At 47.6% G+C, this 23,126-nt stretch overlaps 1 protein-coding gene across 2 annotated transcripts in view; it reads right to left on the bottom strand.

Annotated features, from left to right (window-relative positions):
* The window catches only part of NCKIPSD (NCK interacting protein with SH3 domain), a 46,280-nt gene that overhangs the window by 7,259 nt on the left and 15,895 nt on the right, over window positions 1-23,126 (bottom strand). The window contains exons 1-7 of one of the 2 annotated variants that reach the window (XM_073575082.1): window positions 21,275-21,318; window positions 20,364-20,565; window positions 20,201-20,288; window positions 19,047-19,621; window positions 5,577-5,747; window positions 4,235-4,321; window positions 3,638-3,776 (exon numbers count right to left, since the gene is read on the bottom strand). In XM_073575082.1, the coding sequence (XP_073431183.1) occupies window positions 3,638-3,776; window positions 4,235-4,321; window positions 5,577-5,747; window positions 19,047-19,621; window positions 20,201-20,288; window positions 20,364-20,495 (1,192 nt within the window). In that variant the 5' untranslated portion in view covers window positions 20,496-20,565; window positions 21,275-21,318. Of the gene's footprint in view, window positions 1-3,637; window positions 3,777-4,234; window positions 4,322-5,576; window positions 5,748-19,046; window positions 19,622-20,200; window positions 20,289-20,363; window positions 20,566-21,274; window positions 21,319-23,126 lie in introns of those variants that run through there. The other variant, XM_073575081.1, reaches the window with a different exon arrangement.

The raw sequence follows: 23,126 nt of genomic DNA, 5'->3' as shown, positions 1-23,126 counted from the left end.
TCTATTCGTTTATTTAAGAGAAGCTTCACTGCAGCCCTTCTAGGACATTTCACACAGTGAACGAGAGGTTTAGAAAAATGTTAATTTTTTTCTTTTTTTAAATCAAATAGTTTTTATTGAAGAAAATAAAAAAGATGACAATACATACAGTACATAGGCATGCATAAATATATATCAGCAATATTACTTTTCTTACATTAATACAAGAAAATCCCCCCTTAGAAACTAAGAAAACCCTCCCCTAATCCCCACTCGTCACGCTTACGTGATCTTTGTCCATATAATACAATGCCGCACACATTTCTATAACCTTAATATCCTGTCTTTGATGAGTTCCAGAGAGGCTAACCCAGGAAAGTCCAACCAACCCCCCCATATATCCTCATAGCGATTCATTTTGCCTCTCTTCATATACACACTCCGCTCCATAAGTCTCACAAGATTGACTCTGTTCACAAATTTCTTTCTAGTAGGAGGATCTTCATCCAACCAATGCAATGTAATAGTCTTCCTTGCAACATATAGCATTTTGGCTAATGCCAGTCTGCCCCATTCTTCCGTCGCCACCCCGTCTACATGCCCCAAAATACACGTCAATGTATCTCAAGTAATGTTTATTTCCATCACTATCAAATTCAAGACCACTATCCAGAATGCCTGCAATTAGGGACAGGACCATAGCATATGTAGCATATCGGCCTCATCCATCGTACACCTCGGGCACCTGGAATCCATTCTCAAACCAGCCTTTTTCAAAAACGTGTCCAGCAATCCCTTGTACATTAGTGTTATAAAACCCCTAGTACTCCTCTGTGCCCCAAGTATACTCAAACTGTCCCGCTGTATCATTATCGGCGATCTTCTCCACTGCTTATGAAATGCATGTCGCAGCCGCAGGTACTGGTACAACATATTGTGTTCCAAATGGAATTATTTCTCAAGTGCTTCAAATGTTTTCAACGTCTCACCTTTGAACAGCTGCGACACATACCATACACCTCCTCTTCTCCACTGTGCAAAATTTCGTAGACTTAGCTTTTCGGTTAATTTACAACGTGATTTTTCTCAACTGCAAGACCCAAGATTAATCCATTCTTTGAAACAGGAGAAGCCTCACTACAGACCCTCCAGGACCTTTTACACGCTGAGGTCACAGTTTAGAAGTGACATCACATAGATTTATAGTGATCGAGTGGGAGGGTTGGGGGTAGCAATGTCGGGCAGCCCCTCCAACAAAATGATTAAGAAAAAAATATTCCGGAGGCGTCTGCAACGGGTGACCTCAGAACAAAAGCATCAGACTTCATGAGCTTTTCATTTTTTGGCCACAGGTACATGGTAAACTTGCTTTGCGACTTCCATATCTCTATATAGTTCCTGTCCCCTGCAATGGCATATTCTGCGATGGTTATATGACAAGGCGTTGACCACATCAGGCAGCATCGATACCAGGAAACAGTATTTAGGGGTCTGAACTCCTTTTGAACCAATAGGCTATTTATCAATCTAGAAGGGTTGTTTGTGTGTCCAGCACTAGCTTCGGATCTGTAGGGTAAAGCCTTTTTCAACAATACATACAATTGTTTTACATTTATGGAGGCAGTTATTCTATACGACCACGTTACTAAAGGATGAATGTTTTTTCTCTCCTGCGCTACCACCTTCACATTTCATGATTGCAGCCTGTTACTAGGAGCAGCGTCCACGCTCCAGGAGCTGCGGATTTACAATCCTTTATTTATACACTGTACATGTTCTTTAATGTCTTGCCGTGATTTATAAATGGTTCTGCTCCTTAGTTTCCGCCCGGGAATGCACTGCACTGAAATAGCCGAACGCCGGCGTGGAGCACACCGAGCGCTTCTGTCTCTTCGACTTTCTTGTGCAACTTGTAAGCTTTTAACACAAAGTGACAATCATTTAGTGAATAAAAAGATAATACCAGACGGAGAAAGATCAGAGAGCGCGAAAAAACGACAAAGACTGAATGTGAACTAAAAACCAGAGAGGAAAAGGCCCCTCCAGGAGGCAGAGCCATTGTCCGACTCCTCCATCACAGCGGGATTAGATAATCACATCTTACTTTTATGTATCCAAAGATCCTGTATATAAAATATGCCACCATGACAGGATGGCTTATAATAGTGTGTGCAACAAATCTAAAACACATGGGAAACCATACGGTTTTGCAAATATACAGCAAATTTAAAATATGTGCACAGTGCACCGAGGTGCGGAGCCTAAGGAACCAATCTGCTCTTTAACCTCAAGCTCCACACCTTTCCCGATCTGATCTCTACGTATGGACCACAGAGCAGTCACGTCACTGCCGAAGTAGTGGAAGCTACAGATATAGCTCATATAACATCTAATTTACAGGTATACATTGGTGGTGATTAGAGATGGACGAACCTGAACAGTAAAGTTCATGGTCCGTAGCGAATACCTACTGTTCCGGCATAGACCCTGAAAACGGAATTCACCAGGAAGTCCGTGTTGCTGTTCAGGTTCGGCACCCCAAACATCGGGTGATTCTCGCGCTGTCATCTGCATGATATAGCGAGAAAACACCGGCGGCTCTGTTTGTTGACAAGATTAATACCACCAGTCAGAGCTGCGGTTCCCACTGTGTCAGATTTAGACAAACTTGTGAACAATCTCAGAGAAAAAGGCCTTTTGTGTCCATAGAAAAAGGCTTAGATTTTTGAGTTCAGCTCATGAAAAATAGGAGCAAAAAACAAAAATTTTGCGCTGATATTTGTGTTCAGTGTACAAGATGCGACAACCGTTCTCATTACCTTGTGGTTGTCACTATCCCCACCCAAGCATGATGCCAGTGTCTTGAGCAGAAATTAAGTCAAGGTCAATACTGATTCATATTCTCCTCCTATGTGTCCCACTGCCGAACGAGGAGTCCATGATCCAGCATAATCACACAGATGATTTCTGGGCGATGCTGGAATTTAAACCCTCTGAAACCGTGTGATCAATAGGCAGCAATAAAAAAAAAAAAAAAAAAAAAAAAAAAACAGAATGGAAGAATCATTGCCAAGAAGTGACTTTCCAGTAAAGTATTGGCAGCGCATTGTATAACGGGGGTCATATAATAGCAAATGCAAGGACGATTAATAGTGGCTTCTGCTCAAAACTTCACTGTATTAAAGGGGAAGTGATGCAGAGAAAGAGGTCCAATCTCCAAATCATCAGTAGGGTGGAGACCAGCTGTTCTTACCCATTGACCTACCCAATATTCTCGGTATATGCAGCTTCCTAATTCTGTGTACGAAACAATCCAAAAATACATAAGCCAATAGCTAATTTAGCAGAGCCATTAATCAGGGAACCAGAGTTTCTAGGTGCACTCTTTCCAGACTCATCTAAACAGGTGGCTTATTTTTAAGCCAGTCTAAAAATTATCGCCATCAGTAGCACATTGTAAATAGGACATGCTGATGATAACATGAATCTATGGGCACTGGTCACATGTACTAAAGCTTGCTCTTTGCACATTGAGTGTAAAAAGGTCTGTAAATGATTGCCGAACGGTGGTCTTCTAATGATCTTGGCACAAGACGCCGATAGTGTTTTTTGGTGGATACAAATTCCATTTCAGTTCAACTTATTCCAAGGAACCCACCTTGAGTGTGAGTCTGCATGTCACGGGCCAGCTCCATGGGAAGCACAGAATTAACAAGACAAGAAATAATGGAGGCATCCAGATTGCACATGGCTCCAAAACACTTCAGAAGTAGTAAGCGCAGCGACACTCTATGCTCCTGTGGGGAGAAAACACATGCAAAAGGTAAGAAACAATGTTGAGAGTCGTGCTTATCTAGGACCCCTGATCTGTCAGGAGACTACATGGTGGTAACACTTGGCTATTTCCCATAGACTTCAGTGGGAAGAAACGTACTGTACATAAATTTGGCCCCCACCCTGCAGGTATCGAATCATGTATGGCCAGTGGTATAGGAGAAGACTGCGGTGCACAGTTTAATGTGCCAATCAGATGAACAGTCTATGAAGACCTCCTTTTATTAGACAATATGGAGATTTACCAATTTTGACGCTCATCCTGACTAAACACAAACACAGGGCTGGAATAACACATCCAACAGATGGAGACTTTACAGTAAATCTTGCTCTTTTTTTGGTTGCTGCCAGATGCTTTTCTTTTACACACCAATAAGTTTGTGGAAAGTGCTGCCAGTTATTATGGGAACATACTACTTACCATTTGATAATAAGCCACCAGGGACAATACGGCCTCAAACAGGTTCCTCTTGCACATCTTCTTGCACACCTCGGGATCTGCATCTGTCTGGATGAAAACCGGGGCACGTTACGTCGACTTTGGGGATATTACTGTCGAATATTTTTAGACGCTGCACGTTATAATTAATTTAAGTGAATTTGAGCCTAAGCAAAAACACATGAATGGGTAGAGAGTAGACGAGCAGCAAGATAGTAGTGTCCTACACAGTCCTTGCAGAGGGGGCCAATGCTGATGGAAGAGTATTAAAGGGCAACACAGTTATAATAATTAACACAACTTTATAGATCTGTAATAAAACTCTGGTCCTGCAAACAGGAGGTTATTCATCGCCTCTCACCTTTGGATTGAGACATTGCTGAGAGTGTGGTACCAGCAGCTCATGCAGATGTCCTAATAAAGGGAATTACTGGAGACTCATGCTGCCCGAACCATGGGCCACACAAATCAAAGTCTTGCAGTATGCCTTATTCTAGGTTCATATTGCGTTAGGGGCATCCATTTAACAGATCCGTTAAACGGATGCACTAACACAGATGTCATTTTTTACATCTTTTGTGCACCTAACGCTAACATATGCGCTAACGCACGGTAACATTTCATTACCATGCGTTAGCCATACAGGTCTATGCACAGCGAACGCATCCGTTCGCTGTGTGTTAGACCTGACGCAACTGAAAACGCTGTAGACCGCGTTCTCGGGTGCGTCATGAAGTAATGCATCATCGCTAACGCATGCCGAATTAGGCATGCGTTACTAACATTGTGACCAATGGGTGCATTAACGCATCCGATACATAGCGTTAGTGCCGCTATGTAACGGATGCGTTAAACGCATACCCATAATGCAATGTGAACCCAGCCTTACTCTGAAACGCTGCGGAGTTTCAGATAAAATATACTGTGAAAAACTGTCCTGGAACCAAGTGTCTCTGTTGTGTCTGTCCTGGTGGCTTCTCCGTGAATGACAGGTCGCTCTTTATGAATGTGCATAGGAAGACACCTGTCAGTCATGGCGATCAGAGCGGAAAAGAGTAAGATTGCTGTCTGTTGAACTCCCCCACCCAACAAAGACCTGCAGCTCATTGCTGGTTGCACAGACATTAATAACATGATGCCGTTTTATCACAAGAAATAAAGCAGCAAATAAAAGCAAAATGCAAAACAATCTAACGCCTTGAGCACCCTGGGGTCATTAACCCCCAGAATTAGCAATAGTCTCTGTTGTAAAAACTAGAACCCTCCATTTACAAACCAGTGACTGCACATATGGAACGTAGTAAGCCCATATTCAGTGACGCACCAGGATGAGGAGGAGTTCCTCCAGGTAGCAGAGGATGACATTTTCGTCTTCATACAGGGCCCAGCTGCGCTGCTGAGCGTCATCCTTGTGCCTGGCCAAGTCTGCAAAGATGACCTCCAGACGCTGCTCGTCATGACAGATCTGTCCGGAAGGTAATCCAGTGCTGGAATCCTGCAAATCAGACAAGAGACATTTCACCATCAGAAAATCTATTCTACAGCAGATATTTGGCAACTCAATGTGAGGGGGGGGGGGGGGGGGGGGGAATCCAGATTAGAGAACCATTAAAGGCTTGCACTTTTGGCTAAGAAGTTTTGCAGTTGGGTTTTATTACATCAGTTGTCACGTGTCTGTAAACAAATCAAATAGCAAAGTGCAACTGAAAACCAGCAATTTCACCATTTACTTCTCGTGAAAAATCATGAAAAATTTTCATATGGTCATAAATTATAACGAGCTCACTGACTGATACTCGGTTGGAGCCAGCAATGCGCAGGGGGAACAAAAAAACTGTACAAGTCAAATCTGTGCACAAATATTTTTTATAGTCCAAAAAAATACGCATTTAAAATAAAAAAAAAATGCACCCAAAGGAGTCCATGTTATCCCCATTTAGCAGATAGCCGGGGGTGAGGACTGTCAATCTGAAATAGAGAGCCTATCCTAAAAAAGGGCCACCAAATAAAAATCCCTTTCAGTGAAAGTCTTCTCTCACTTTGTGAGTGTCCCATGAAATTTTTCTCTTGAAATTTGTGTAAATCTAAATGAGGCAAGAGCTGGTCACAAATCTTACCGCACAGCTAAATAATCGATTGGCCAACCCCCAGATCTCCCAATTCCCCCATACACATGGCTACATCCATTATAGGTTAATGGGGGGGGGGGGGGTTAAAAAATAAAATAAATCATCTGTTATTGCATTCATTACCGCATTGGTTATTTCCATCATGGATCTAAAAGGAGCGGAGCTGCAAAATCAGAGACAAGGCATGGATGGGGTGGTGCTGTATATGGAGGAAAGCAGGTATTTTTTTTCTATATATTCCCTTTAACCCTTCCTGGGCATCTTGTAGATCTTCATGTCCCCTCCTCACCCTCTCAGCTTTACTTGGCAGTCTCTTGAGGAAACCCTACCCTGCGCTGACTCTCTGCCCGCAGCGTCCTGTGGAACCTGACCTGGGATCGTTGACCAAATGTTTGTGTATCCATTAGGGATGTGTCAGACTGACCAGAGTCTCCGCTGTCCGTTATAGCCTTCAATATTAGAAGGTTCTCTCTTTTTTCTATGGCAAAGTTCAATGGAGACATCAGTAAGAAGGACGGCAGCTGCGGCTGAGGCTTTTAGCAGCGTGAAAAAAAAAAAAAAAAAAAAAAAAGAAGACATTGGGGCACAAAGTTAAATTTGAACCAAGGAATCCCCCCCCCAAACAAAAAAAAAAAAAAAACTGTCTTTAATGATTTGCATCATAGTTACCACTTTACGTCTTGTGACAAATTTTCACCACCAGTTAGTTGGCATAGTTTAAGAATGGACAGCCTCAGAAATAGGAGGATTTATCAGACCTGCATGAGCCACTTTACACTAGCGAATTTTAAGATTTTCTACAGGAAGCGGAAGGCAGGTCTCTGCCCCCCCCCCCCCATCTACAGGAAGTGGAAGGCAGGTCTCTGCCCCCCCCCCCCCATCTACAGGAAATGGAGGGCGGGTCTCTGCCCCCCCCGCCCCATCTACAGGAAATGGAGGGCGGGTCTCTGCCCCCCCCATCTACAGGAAATGGAGGGTGGGTCTCTGCCCCCCCCCCCCCCCCCATCTACAGGAAATGGAGGGCGGGTCTCTGCCCCCCCGCCCCCATCTACAGGAAATGGAGGGCGGGTCTCTGCCCCCCCCCCCCCATCTACAGGAAATGGAGGGCGGGTCTCTGTCCCCCCCCCCCCATCTACAGGAAATGGAGGGCGGGTCTCTGTCCCCCCCCCCCCCCCCATCTACAGGAAATGGAGGGCGGGTCTCTGTCCCCCCCCCATCTACAGGAAATGGAGGGCGGGTCTCTGCCCCCCCCCTCTACAGGAAATGGAGGGCGGGTCTCTGCCCCCCCCCATCTACAGGAAATGGAGGGCGGGTCTCTGCCCCCCCCCCATCTACAGGAAATGGAGGGCGGGTCTCTGCCCCCCCCCCATCTACAGGAAATGGAGGGCGGGTCTCTGCCCCCCCCCATCTACAAGAAATGGAGGGCGGGTCTCTGCCCCCCCCCCCCCCCCATCTACAGGAAATGGAGGGCGGGTCTCTGCCCCCCCCCCCCCCCATCTACAGGAAATGGAGGGCGGGTCTCTGCCCCCCCCCCCATCTACAGGAAATGGAGGGCGGGTCTCTGCCCCCCCCCCCCCCATCTACAGGAAATGGAGGGCGGGTCTCTGCCCCCCCCCCCCCCCCCCATCTACAGGAAATGGAGGGCGGGTCTCTGCCTCCCCCCCCCCCATCTACAGGAAATGGAGGGCGGGTCTCTGCCTCCCCCCCCCCATCTACAGGAAATGGAGGGCGGGTCTCTGCCCCCCCCCCCCCCATCTACAGGAAATGGAGGGCGGGTCTCTGCCCCCCCCATCTACAAGAAATGGAGGGCGGGTCTCTGCCCCCCCCCCCATCTACAGGAAATGGAGGGCGGGTCTCTGCCCCCCCCCATCTACAGGAAATGGAGGGCGGGTCTCTGCCCCCCCCCATCTACAGGAAGTGGAGGGTGAGTCTTTGCCCCCCCCCCCCATGCTAAGAGGGAAGACCTTTGCCTTCCCCCTTGTGGGAAGGGGAGGGAGGGTCTTTGCCCCTCTGATCTTGCTCTCCTGTAAGTCGAACTACATACACGCTTAACAGAGAATTGAGCCTTTAGTCCAGGGCAAACTGAGAAAAATAAAGTTCAAATCACGTACAGTGCTGGCAGGAGGTTGATGAAAAGGAACCACCCACTCAAAATTAGTGGATGGCAAGTTACAAAGTATGAGAATTAGGACAGTTCCTGGACAAAAGCGAGCAGTTTTACCTTTTTATGGGGGGGCAGAAGTCATGTTTTTCTACAGATTTTACGACAGGGCAGGTACGTTTTAAAAGTTATTAGACTATTACTTGCAATAACCACTAGGGGGAGCCAAGAAGAATATTGCATACAGTTTTATTATAAACTGCAACGTGAGAACAGTATACTGGGAGCTCCCTCTAGTGGCGGCTGCAGGTCGCTAGCATCCGTGTTCATGTAGAGGATTTGCATCTCTGTATCAGTCAGTTTATTCTGAATCATCACAAAAATCTGGAATTACAAATGTCATGATGGTAGAGAACGAAGGTGAATTAATTATGGCAAATCCCACAGATATGGAAGTGGCCCCGTGTGCCAGTGTCGTGGAGTAGACTTGGCAGGTGCCGACCTTCAAGATCTCACCGAGACGGTATCACTATAATTAGGCAGGTTACTACCAGCATGACATGTAAATCTCACTGAAGACGTTCCCAAGAGATCGGCGTCAGAAAGCAGAAGGGCGCATTACATAGACAACTTTAATCTAATTTATTGAATTGCAATCTCTGGAGATTTCTGCTTCATATATTAGTGCACCCCCCCAATGGGCATGATCTGATGATATACATGTAGGCTAGTCATGTCCTAAGATGGTGGGAGTATATATACAGGCGGGTAGGGTTACCAATTACTGGGCTTTTATCAAATATACAGGAAGTGGAAATGTATCTAGCGCATCCCCGCGGATTCTGGAACAAACGCTCCGAGTGATGGCGATTTGATGAAATAATATCCATCGTTAGATTTCTATTTCCTGCAACGTCCATGACAATGTGGGGAAAAGTCAGTGACGGGACTGCAGTGAAATCCTGGATTACAGGAAGGCTGTAGGTACGGCGGCCATGAACAAGGTGAGTATCAGCAGGGTCAGTGTCCCAACCTTCAGCAGATGTCGGGGGGAAAGAGGTTGGATTTCATCAATTGCAATTCCCTTATTTTCAGGGAAGATAATTCGCTGCCGGAGGGTCTGGTAGATGTCGGTCAGAACATGTGTACGCTCAGCTGAACTGAGCATGCATGTGTATAAGGGGATCAGAAGGATGACGATCGGGCAAGGTTTAGTGTAGGTCAGCTCTCGGGCAGAGGTCACTAACTGGTAGCACCACAGCAGATGACAGCTGCAGGTTTGCTCAATGGGTGGAGGGTCCCATCATCCTTTTTAGCTAATGCAAGTGAGCCGCAGCAGCTGCATGAAGTCCAATGCAAGAGGTGACATTTGGGAGTTTGAACTTTGTTTCGCCCTTTCTGCAACTCTGCAGTCGTCAAGGTGGACACCTGCATTAACTTGATACAGGGATTGTTACACTGCGGCATCCTACGGTGACACATTGCAACCTATGACTCACTTACCATAGACTTCAATGCAAGTCGCTTGCAGCTTGTCTGAGGATGGGCCGACTATTTTAGAAATGAAATTTTGCCGTGAAAAAAAAAAAAAAAAAGAAAGCCCAAATCGTAGACAAGTCGCTGTCGCATGGGACTTACATCTTACAACCAGGACTCAGAAAGGGACGAGGCTCATTTCTTGGGAAATCCTCTATAAATGGAGACCCTCGCAGTTAAACGCCTCAATAATAAACACAATCTACGAGTAGATGAGAAAACGAAGAACTTCTCAAATCGATAAGGACAAGCTGAGAGGTCTCAAGTTTTCTCCCCCTCGCTGTCTAATTAGTCTTGTGATGATGCCGAATTATCAGACGGATGATCTCGGATTGTTTTCTTACATAAGAGGCGGCCGGAAATATCCAGAGCCATCAAAAATCCTACAAAAATCAATTGTGTCAGACACAGACCCAACAGGCCGTGTAATCTACGGGAACATTAAAATGTAATTATTGCAACTACAGAATCCTGCAGAGCAATTACATAATAGCGGTAATTAGCCGCCATGTGACGGGAGGGGGGGGATCTCACTGTGGCATCTATATACCATACATAGAGGAATAGGGGGCTCGCTAAGGGTCCGGTTACCGATGACACATGGGCTGAAGACAAGGGGTATATCAACTGATACTCAAAAATAGATGTCTCCCTGCTAATCCTACAGCAGACAAACATACAGAGATCGGGAGGAGGAATCCAGACAATTGAAAACTGAAATGGAAATACTCAGATGAGAGATTTAATATCTGTAATCATGGAGCCGCTAATCCCATGTACCATCAATAAAACTGCGGTGAATAGAACTTGTTACTAAATATTTTGGGCCTGTGCATATGGTAATAACAAAAAGGGGCTTGAAGGGATCGGGGGGGGGGTGGGGGGTGTTCGAACGGGGATTCTTCTCTTTACTTCTTCCCGGCCTCCGGGATTTATCATTACAGAATTTGTCTGTCGTTTCTAGGTGCAACTATTTATTTCACAATACATCTCTACAGCAGTTGTAAAGTGTTGTCTATGATGCCGAACTCCTAACATGATAAAACTCTGCCTGCAGCCACCACTAGGGGGAGCTCAGGAGCTTAATGTATGTATGGGCTATTATTGAGCACAAAGGATGATCTGCATGCAGTAGGCTCCCTCTAGTGGAGACTACAGGATACAACAGATGTGTAGCTCTAACAGAAAACCAAAGCCCCAGAAAAAGTTAAACAAGTCAGTCAAGAATTAATATTTCACGACAAATGCAAATATGTACTAAAATAGCTCTCTGCATGAGGCGAGTGTGGGGCAGGCCCTGGCTCCCCTTTACAGGAAGTGTGTGTGTGTGTGTGTATTTCTCGACACCCCTCTACAGGAAATGGAGGGAGGTGCGGGCAGCGGTTCACCTGTACAGGAAATGGGGGGGTTTCAAGATCCCACTACAGGAAAAGGAGGGGGGTGTGGGCCAGCCGTGGTTCCTCTCTACAGGAAATGGGGGGGGGGGGGAGATTTCTCGGCACCCCTTTAGAAGAAATGGAGGGGGCTGCGGGCCGTGGTTCCCCTCTACAGGAAATGGGGGTTTGGCGGACCTTGGCCCCTCTAATTTTGCTCTTTTGTCGATAGCTCCAACACCTATAGTGCTGGCAAAATGTGCATAGAGGGGAACTGTCCACTGAAATAATAAGATAAGTGATGATTGGGTCAAGTGCATTATCAGACAGGGGCACTTTAAAAGAGCGTGTTTGTGTTGCAATTATGGGAGATTAGTAAAGTCCAGATACAATGGATATAGGAGATTTTTGTGTACTCACCGTAAAATCTCTTTCTCTTAGCCTTTAATTGGGGGACACAGAACCTTGGGTGTTATGCTGCTGTCCACTAGGAGGCGACACTATGCATAATCTGAAAAAGATTAACTTTGGCTCCTCCTCTGCAGTATACACCCCTGGACGGCGTCAGCCTCCTCCAGTTTTGTGCCAAAGCATAAGGAGGAACGTAACCAAATAACATAACCATGCCTGTAAGAAGGCTACTATGTACGAGCTCAAAGAACAATATGAGAACTCAACAGGAAACAACGACCCGTAAGGGCAACAGGGTGGGAGCTGTGTCCCCCAATTAAAGGCTAAGAGAAAGATTTTACGGTGAGTACACAAAAATCTCCTTTACTCTGTCGCCTAATTGGGGGACACAGAACCTTGGGACGTCCCAAAGCAGTCCCTGGGTGGGAAGCAGTGGACGAATATTGTGTTGACAGTCCCCTAGACTTGGGGTACTGCCGCCTGCAGAACCAGTCTACCCAGGCTCGCATCCGCTGAGGACTGGGTATGAACACTGTAGTGTTTCGTAAACATGTGTAGGCTAGTCCAAGTGGCCGCCTTGCACACTTGTTGTGCCGAAGCCTGATGCCGAATGGCCCAGGATGCCCCTACTGCCCGTGTAGAGTGTGCCGTGATACCGTCCGGAAGAGGGGAACTGTTAAGTCGGTAGGCCTCATGTATGGTGGGCCTGATCCACCTGGCAAGGGTAGCCTTGGAAGCCGGCAACCCCTTGCGACTACCTTCCGGAAGAATGAAGAGGGAATCAGATTTCCGGAAAGGTGCAGTCCTGGACACGTAAATCCGCAATGCTCTGACGAGGTCAAGCGTATGCAGAGCCTTCTCCACTCTATGAACCGGAACCGGGCAAAGGGAAGGTAGTGAAATCTCTTCGTTAAGGTGAAAGTTGGACACAACCTTCGGAAGGAAGGATGGTACCGTGCGGAGAACCACCTTGTCCTGGTGAAAGGCTAGGAAAGGCCGTCTGCAGGAAAGTGCTGACAATTCCGACACTCTGCGTAACGAGGTGATCGCCACTAGAAAAACCACTTTCTGAGACAGAATGGAGAGTGGAACTCCTCTAAGAGGTTCGAAGGGTGGGGCTTGCAATGCTGTCAGGACCAGATTGAGGTCCCACGTATCCAGCGGACGTTTGTAGGGAGGAACCAATCGGGAAACTCCCTGGATGAAAGTCCTTACTTGCGGTTTAATAGCAATGCGCTTTTGAAAAAGGACTGAAAGCGCCGACACCTGACTCTTAAGCGAACTTAAGGATAGCTTGGCGTCTAGGCCCGATTGAAGAAAACCTAGTACCTTCGGGAGGGAATAAGGGAGTGGGACTTGTCCATGAGATTCGCACCAAGAAAAGAAAGCTCTCCAGGTACGATAATAGAGCTTGGCGGAGGCAGGCTTCCTTGCCCTGATCATAGTTGCAATGACTGCCGGTGAAAAACCTGCCTGGGTTAGAATCCAGGTTTCAAGGGCCATGCCGTCAAATTGAGAGCCCCTGAATTCTGGTGGAAGAACGGACCTTGAGACAGAAGGTCGTGATGGTCGGGTAGACGCCAGGGGGCGTCTTCCGTAAGTTGCACGATGTCGGCGTACCAAGTACGTCTGGGCCAGTCTGGCGCGATGAGGATGGTCGGAACTCCCTCTTGCTTGATCTTTCTCACGACCCTGGTGATTAGGGGGAGGGGGTGGAAAAATGTACAGGAGTCGGAACTGGGACCAGTCCTGGACCAGGGCATCCGCTCCGAGCGACCGCGGGTCGTGTGTCCTGGCCATGAAATTGGGGACCTTGGTATTGAGATGGGATGCCATTAGGTCCACATCCGGGGTTCCCCAGAGTTGACAGATCTGGTAAAAAAATCTCGGGATGGAGAGACCACTCCCCCGAGTCCATTCCTTGCCTGCTGAGGAAGTCGGCTTCCCAGTTTTCTACACCCGGAATGTGTACCGCAGAAAGTACCGACCTTGTGTCTTCCGCCCAGCAGAGGATATGAGCCACTTCTCTCATCGCCTGGGCGCTGCGGGTCCAGCCTTGGTGGTTCACGTATGCCACAGCCGTGGCATTGTCCGACTGTATCCGTATGTGCGAGGCTGCAAGCAAGTGATGAAAGGCTCTCAGTGCCAAGAGGATGGCCCTGATTTCCAGAACATTGATGGGCAATGTCACTTCCCTCGGTGATCACTTGCCCTGTGCCCTGTGATGTAGGTGCACCGCCCCCCCTGCCTGTCAGGCTTGCATCGGTAGTCAGGATCTTCCATTGTCCTGAGAGGAATGGCTTCCCTCGTGTAAGCGAGGTTGGTTTGAGCCACCAATGCAGGGATCTCCTGGTTGATGACGTCAACCTGAACTCCCTGTCGAGGGAGAAGGGGTTCCTGTCCCAAGACCTGAGTATGGCTAGTTGAAGGACCCTGAGGTGAAACTGGGCAAATGGCACTGCCTCTATTGCTGCTGCCATCCTGCCGAGGATTCTCATGGCAAACCGGAGAGATCGAGGAGGCCTGCGAAGGAGTGTGCGAACTCCCAGACGGATGGCCAGTGTCTTGTCCTTGGGAAGGAGCACCAGGCCCCTGGCGGTGTTGAATACCATTCCCAGGAATGTTAGAGTCCGAGTTGGGATGGTCGACGATTTCTGTAGGTTGACTAGCCATCCCAGGCGACTCAGAGTGTCTAGAGTGATTGAGACACTGACCTCGCAGTCTTTGAAAGTGGGAGACTTGACGAGGAGGTCGTCCAGGTACGGGACGACTAGGATGCCTCTTGAGTGCAGGACGTCCATGGTGGCCGCCATGACTTTGGTGAACGTTCTTGGAGCCGTGGCGAGTCCGAACGGAAGGGCGACAAACTGGTGGTGGTTTTGGTTGACCGCGAACCTGAGAAACCTCTGGTGGGCGGGAGCAATTGGTATGTGGAGATACGCATCCTGTATGTCTATGGAGGCGAGGTATTCTCCCTGCTCCATGGATGCAATGATGGACCGGAGGGACTCCATGCGGAAATGACGGACCCGTACGTAATTGTTGAGCTGTTTTAGGTCCAGTATGGGTCGGACGCCGCCTCCTTTCTTGGGGACTACGAACAAATTTGAGTAGAATCCTCGGAATCTCTCGTTCGCGGGAACCGGCACCACAACTCCTGATTGAAGGAGAGAGGAAACCGCTTGGTGGAAAACACGAGCCTTTTCTGGTGGTGTTGGAGGAACAGAAAGGAAGAACCGGTTCGGTGGAACGGAAGTGAACTCTATCTTGTATCCGGAAGACACTATTTCCCTGACCCACCTGTCTTCTGTAATAGGCAGCCAGACTTGCTGAAAGAGTAAAAGTCGGCCGCCTACTGGTGGGGTGTCTTCCGGAGGTCTCGAGTCATGATGAAGTGAAGTTCTGAGGTTTTCCTCCCTTGGGTTTCGCTTGGCCTGCTTTCGACTGCCAAGCCCTGTCCGGTCGCTGCTGCGTCCGTGGTTTGTCTCTGCGTGGAGAACGGTTGCGGTTTTGCACTGGGCGCGAAACGGACCAGCCTGAGGAATTCCGAAAGGATCGGAATCGCGTCTGGTTTCTTCGTTTAAACGTGCGTTTCGGTTTTAGTTGAGGGAGAGAGGTACTCTTACCCCCAGTGGCATTGGCTATCATGGTGTCCAACTTTTCGCCGAAAAGTCTTCCAGTAATATACGGAAGTCGCGTGAGGGACTTCTTTGAGGCCGCATCCGCTTTCCATTCTCGCAGCCAGAGGATGCGTCGGATCGTGATGGCGTTAGATGCTATTCCCGCTACACCTCTGGCGGAATCCAGGGCTGCATGAATCATGTAGTCTGCTACCACTGCCATCTGGACCGCTTGGTCCGAGAGTTCAGGATTTGAAGCCTGAAGACCCTCCTGTAGTTTTTTGGCCCAAGCCAGGATGGCCTTGGCTGCCCAAACTGAAGCGAATGCAGGGCCCAGAGAGGCGCCTGCCGCTTCGAAAATAGAACGAGCCATGCGTTCTACTTGCCGGTCTGCTGCGTCCCTGAGGGTTGAGCTATCCGGCAGAGAGAGTAAAGTCTGCGCTGCTAGCCTAGAAACCGGAGGGTCCACTTCAGGTGGATCTGTCCATTGTTTGATGTCTTTCTGTGGGAAGGGGTACTTCGCTTCCAAATATTTGCGATTAGCGAATTTTTTGTCAGGCTGCGCAAACTGGTAAGTATTTTCTCAAACTCATCGTGATTAGGGAAGACCTTAGGTGGTTTTTGAACACTTTCGAAGCAAATCCTATGTTCTGGGACTTCCGGGGGGACTCTGGAATTTTTAGCACCCGATGAATGGCAGAAATTATGTCCTCAACTAGCGCTGTATTGCTAGGGGGAGAAGGTACCACGGACCTGACCGTTTCATTATCTGAGTCAGAGTCACAGATGCCCTCCGAATCCTGTGCCTCGCTAAGGTGATCCCTGGAGGACGACCTGGGGCGGGGGATCCCTGTGGTAAATTGCACTGTCTGTCTGTGGCAGGGGACTGTCCAGGAGACCTGGAATGACGCTGTCTCTCCCTAGAGGGGGACGACCTTGTGCTATAGTGCGACTTAGGTGATCGAGACCTGTGGGTCCGCTTACGTCTGAGAGAGTCGGAAGCAGCATGTTCCTGAGACAAGCTGTCCGTTTGCTGTGTACCGTCCATAGCCGGGGCCCGACTCTGCAGAGCTTGCAGTAATGTAGCAGTTAGGTTGTCTATGGACTGTGACATAGACTGAGACATCTGAATTGCCCATTCCGGCGTGGCCTGTGACACTGAAGCGTCAGTAGGGAGTCCCTGGGGTTCTGACCCGGAGTTCTGGATGCAGTCCCGGCAGTGCGGATACGTGCTGCCACTAGGGAGCGTGGCTTTGCAGGCTGTGCAGAATGCATAGAAACATTCCTGCCTGGTTCTCTTCCTTGAGCCCGGCATAGTGCACAGAGGCTGGCTATAAGGGATCGTACAGGGGTGGCTACGCAGAGGGAACCCACAGAGAGCCTTATAGGAAGTATAGATTCACAGCTGAGTATGAGAACCCAGCTGTGAGCTTACCCCACCGGTGTGCCTCTAGGTCCAGCGCCGACAGATCCCAGTTCTGTGCCCCCCGGAGACCGCTGTGATGCTCCTCTCCTGGATCTCATCCAGAAAAAAAATGGCCACTGGGGCTCTGAGGAGAGGGAGGAGGGGGCGGAGAGCTGAAAAGGGCGCGCTGGGCTGTGTAAAAAGGCGCCCTTTCTGCTTCAATCCGCCCCTTCTATGACACTCCAGCGTGTCATTTTGGTCATCCGGGGGGCGGGCCGGGGGGCGGGGAAAAGGCGGCGGCTTCAGCTAGGCCGAAGCCGCGGCCTAAATTAGAAGCCTGATGCCCAGGAGGGCTCCAGAGCGGCGCGGTAGTCCGGGGGGGCGGATTTGTACCAGCCCCCCCAGAATGGTCGACTGGATAGCGGTGGGGGTAGCAGGGGCAGCGGTTTTTGTATGGGGTGCCCCTGAAGCGCTATGGAGCCGCTGCTGTTGCAGAGACAGGGATGCAGAAAAAACCCTGTCTCTGCTGTGCCATCCAGTCCGCACCCTCCCCCGGCCCCAACAGGATCCCTCAGCCGGCCTGGGGTCCCTGGAAGCTGCGGAAAGCTGCCTGATCTCCGACCCTACCTGAGGCGTCTCAACCTAATGCCCCCTGCGGGGGATTAGGGAGGGTGCGTCTGTCACCGTTAGGGGGTCTTCATCCTCGCCTCAACCTCATCCCAGACCCCTTAAAGGGGTTGGGGAAGGAGGGGGGTCTCGACCTCGAACCAGGACCCGAGGGACTGGGGAGGGAGCGACATGGGGAAAAACCACCTCGACCTCAACCGGGTACCCCTAATAGGGGACCGAGGAGGGAGCCATGCCGGGAGTCTCGCTGGAGACCCACTTTTCTTCATCTGTATTTCCGGACGAAAAAAGGAAAAAACGGAAAAAAAAGGTGTGCCTCCTTGCGACACTAAGCAAAAACTGGAGAAGGCTGACGCCGTCCAGGGGTGTATACTGCAGAGGAGGAGCCAAAGTTAATCTTTTTCAGATTATGCATAGTGTCGCCTCCTAGTGGACAGCAGCATAACACCCAAGGTTCTGTGTCCCCCAATTAGGCGACAGAGTAAAGTAGTATTTCCAATGTGCAAGGCTTAGCTGGTTAGGCATTTACATTTTCCCTTCGTCTTCCATCAAACTGGAAACCAGGTCAGCATCAATATTTATGGACGGCTTACAATAAATCATCATCAATATTAATGCACGGCTTCCAATACGATGTAAATAAATTATGCAGAACAAATTATCCGCCCAGGGGGGTGTTCATGATTGGTGTGGGTGATCAACTGTGAAATATATTGGCTTATGAACCAAAAAGTTACAGACAACTTAAAAGAACTTTAAAAAGAAAATAAAAAAGGAAAACTTCTAGAATGACACCGCCAGCATTGTAGCAGAACTGTAGGGATTTTTGGACATTTCCAAAACAGTTTAATTTTGGCTTGAAATCTGATGTGTCAGAAAATGTTAGGCTTTCACATTGTGATTTTCTGCCCATTCGTGGGTCCTGTCGGGGCTTGTGAACGAACTTACGCACAAGACAGGATTCGGACGTCAGCGCCGCTGGGACCATAGACTACAATGGTGACAGAGAACGTGCCCTCTGATGTGCATCATTTTCAGAAGTCTAACTAGCGGGTGGTTCTGTGAATTTTAGGAATCTGAATTATTTTACAGGTCTGGTCTGGGTTTGATTTTAGAGGTCAGATTTGGGTTTGAGTAATAATAGGGATCCAAATTAACTCTAAGGGTCTGGTCTGGAGTATGAAATGAGTAATAATAGTTTCCCAATAACAAATATTAAACCTCGATATGAAGAGTTTGAAAAGCGCTAACAAGACAACAACTTAAGGGCTTGTGCACACATTGCAGATTTGATGTGTTTCTGACATGCAGATTTGTTAGCAAAACCTGAAGCAGTCCTGATGCCAGCAAAGTGAATGAGACACCTGAAAAGTCAGGCACACGTTGAGTATTTTTGACTTTCAGATTGATGCAGAAAATAATCTACATAATGTCAATTCTATGTGCGTTTTTCCACCATTGAGCTCACTCAAATCAGTCAAAAAACGCTTTTGCAGCTGCGTTTTTCCTGCCAAGAGATGCAGAAATGGTGCAGAAATTTCTGCATCCATTTACTCAGCGTGTGCGCATAGCCTTACAGGGTAACACGTTACCTTGCTTTCCACTAGAGAGATGAGAATCTGCTCCATCACGGGACCTGTAGACGTGACAGACGTCTGAATGTGCCCGACGACGACACCTATAGCCACCCGGGACAGTTCATAGCTGAGATTTGTGTTCTTTCTGACCAATTCAATTAACTCGGCACCAATAGATTTGGGTACAGTTACAGTACAGTTCTCGATTTCCGGTGCCCAGGACTTTGACGGTGATTTTGCTTTGCTCTCCAGGTTGACCGTGTTGAAGGCCTCCATGCAAGGAGGGGCTGGGGCAGTTCTCTTGGTTGAGGGGTTCCTCTCGATATCAGAAGTGCTCCCCTTGTCAGGAGGTGCTGGAGCTGTCCGTTTACTGTGGGAGTCCAGTGCTCCGGGGACTGAGACGCAGTTGTCCAGACTTTGAGACACTGTGGTGTGTGCACTTCTGCTGGGGACCGGTGGAGGAGTGTGACTGGGACTGGAGGCTGCGGTGAGATGACAAGAGTCTGTGGAAGTCGTGCACAAGGTGTCGAGAGAGGACATGCTAGTGGCGGACATGTTTAATATGGATCTTGAGGTTTTATCCACACCATCTTAAAAAAAAAAAATAGAAATAAATATAATGGAATTAATGGTCAGAAAACGTACTGTACAGGAACGGATTAACACAAACAATATTCAGCAACTATGCAAAGAACAGGCAATGTATGCATGATCAGTGAAGGTTTGACCATGCGGATGGCAAGAACAGGGGGTGATGGGGCTGTGTGGGAGTTAGTTTACATCTATGGAAGTGGTATTGTGCACTCCTATAAACAAAGCCTGTTATGCATGTGCATTATTGCTCCTTTTACACAAGGAATACAAGATGATTGTCATGGGTTGTGTCTGGTATTGCAGCTCAGAGCCACTGGACTTAACGTGGCTGAGCTGCAATACCACTCACAACCTGTGCATAGGTGTGGCGCTGTGTACAATCTTGCAACTGGTGCTAATTGGTGGCGCTTTTTTAGAAAACAGCAGCCATGTTTTTCTAATCCTTTTAGAGGTGACCTATTTAGTGTAAACCTTTGTTACGGTGATGCTATTTTAGCACGCTGCAGAGTTTTGTGCACATCACATTCATGTCCTGCCACCAGTTGGTGACTAGAGCAAATGATCAGATCACTCACTTTTAGCGGTCTGTGACAGCTGGGCATTTTTTCGTTTTTCAGGTGGGGGCGGTGTAAGAGGGGCAGCACGTCGAGCCTGGGGTGGAATCTAAAACACAGCAGAAATGACAGTGACACATCTGATCTGCCGGTACTTGTATAAAGCACATGTCATCGCTCGTACCGGATACTGTCCGTTGTCCTCAGGTTGAATCTCGGAGCTGGGCAAGCTCATGTGCCGATCCAATCCGGTCCTGCACATGCCGTTGGGCTGCCTCCCAGGGTCTACGTGGTGATCACTGGAAGAGGTGGGCATGGTGTTTGAGTGCCTGGTCGGAGAGTGGGTTTTCCTGGATTGTGTTTCTTTCCTATGATGGATAAGTTTTCTGTATAAAGAAAATGAAATTAGAAAATACTCCTTTCACTTACAGAAAGAAGAAGAGACAGGACTGCAAAGATATGCCAGCTCGGCCACAATTCATTTAGCATCTTTCCGGTCCAGGATGGAAAACATTACTAATATCCCTGACCAAAAGTTGTGTAAGGTAAGTGGTTACTTGTGCATCTGAAGGACAGTTGTCCTCATGTCCAGAAACTAAGTTGAGAAACCGCATGGGACAGGGGAAAGACAAGAGAGTGCAAAAGAAGAGCGCATGTAAAGGAGCGAGCGCGCAAGGGATGGGGATACAGGAGAGGGGCGAGCGCGCATGGGATGGGGAGAGAGGCGAGCGTGCAAGGGATGGGGAGAGGGGCGAGCGCGGAGAGAAGAGAGCATGCAAGGAATGAGGAGAGAGGAAAGAGGAGAGTATGTGTAGAATGGGGAGGAGCAGTTGTTCTTTCAAGGATCGGGGGATAAAGCCAATACCGCTTTGAACAACAGGGGAGTAAGAAGAGTTGGTGAGAAATGGGGTAAGAAGAATGCGTGAGTGGCAAACGGAAAAAGCGCAAAGCTAGTCCAGCCAAAACTAAGCTAACACACGTTCTCCTATAGATCATCTTCGTAAAATATATATGTATACACACATATACAATAAATAAAATGTTATACACGGATTACCAGTTAAAAGTTAACAGATTTCAACGATATATACATACCAGATTAAAATTTTGACACTAAGCAATGGTTTCCCTTGTTCTTATTCTTATGGTTTCATACTGAAGGCAGCAAAACAAAGGAATAAGTATGGAAACAAGGAAACACAAGAAACACTGATATAACAGCTGATCAAGAGCTTATTTGTGTTGGCGATTATCAGGTGTGTTTTGCAGGGGCAGTATTGGTGCACAGCTCCATACTGTCTTATTCCACAACTGTTCCAAGCAAGAATATGGCAAGAAACACTTAACCAAGTAAATAGAACGACAGCCCATCATTATTTTAAGACATGAAGGTCAGTCAGTCCGAAAAATTGATAGGACCTTGAAGTTACCCTCAAAGTGCAATCATGAAAGTCATCAATTGCTATGGTAGAAACTGACTGACACAATGACCACCCCAGGAAAGGAAGAGCAACAATTAGTTCTGCTGCAGAGAATAAGTTCATTGGAGTTACCAACCTTAGAAACTGCAAATTGACAGGTCATCCGATAACTGCCCTGATAAAGGATGACATCAAGTAGCAGACACATCAACTTCCTGTGGAAATGAGAAGTGAGACTCACATTAACCTAATCTATCCCTGTGTGGCACAGCCAAAAGTTTTACCATAACCAGGTTCCCCGCATCATGTTCCCACATGCTTTATGCATCCATTAGCCCTCTGTGTCTGTACTATTACACACTTAACATTATGGCTGGTCCATACAATCAGGGCAACTGTTACCTCTGTCCTGGGCCCTGTATTGTTCAACATCTTTATCAACGATTTAGATGAAGGAATTGAGGGTAAACTGATTAAATTTGCTGATGACACAAAGCTAGGAGGGATAGCTAATACTAGAGAAGAGAGAGAGAGGATTCAAAAAGATTTAAATAAACTGGAGAAGTGGGCAGTAACTAACAGAATGGTTTTTAACAGGGAGAAATGCAAAGTACTACATCTGGGCAATAAAAATGAAAAAAGCATATATAGAATGGGAGGAATAGGGCTAAGTGACAGCACATGTGAAAAAGACTTGGGTATACTAATAGATCACAGACTGAATATGAGTCAACAGTGTGATGCAGCAGCAAAAAAGGCAAATGCAGTTCTAGGATGTATTAACAGAAGCATACAGTCTAGATCACGTGAAGTCATTATTTCCCTCTACTCCTCTTTGGTCAGACCTCATCTGGAATATTGTGTCCAGTTTTGGGCACCACATTTTAAAAAAAGACATCAACAAACTGGAGCAAGTTCAGAAAAGAGCGACCAGAATGGTGACCGGTCTGCAAACCCTGTCTTATGAGGAAAGGTTGCAGGATTTGGGAATGTTTAGTTTGCAAAAGAGAAGACTGAGAGGAGACTTAATTGCTGTCTACAAATATCTAAAGGGCTGTCACATTGTAGAAGGATCAACTTTATTCTCATTTGCACAAGGAAAGACTAGAAGCAATGGGATGAAACTGAATGGGAGGAGACACAGATTAGATATTAGAAAAAACTTTTTGACAGTTAGAGTGATCAATGAGTGGAACAGGCTGCCACGAGAAGTGGTGAGTTCTCCTTCAATGGAAGTCTTCAAACAGAGGCTGGACAGACATCTGACTGGGATGATTTAGCAAATCCTGCTTTGAGCAGGGGGTTGGACCAGATGGCCCAGGAGGTCCCTTCCAACTCTACGATTCTATGATTCTACCACCCACCTTTCATGTCTACCTATTTCCTCATAGACTGTAAGCTTGCGAGCAGGGCCCTCATTCCTCTTGGTGTCTGTTATAATCTATATGATTATTATGCTGTAATGTCTATTGTCTGTACAAATCCCCTCTGAAATGTGAAGTGCTGCGGAATAGGTCGGCGCTATA

Source organism: Dendrobates tinctorius, unplaced genomic scaffold (genome assembly GCF_039654945.1).
Source record: "Dendrobates tinctorius isolate UK_male_01 unplaced genomic scaffold, ASM3965494v1 ptg000041l, whole genome shotgun sequence".
Lineage (NCBI taxonomy): Eukaryota > Metazoa > Chordata > Amphibia > Anura > Dendrobatidae > Dendrobates > Dendrobates tinctorius.
This window is presented reverse-complemented; position numbering and strand designations above follow the sequence as displayed.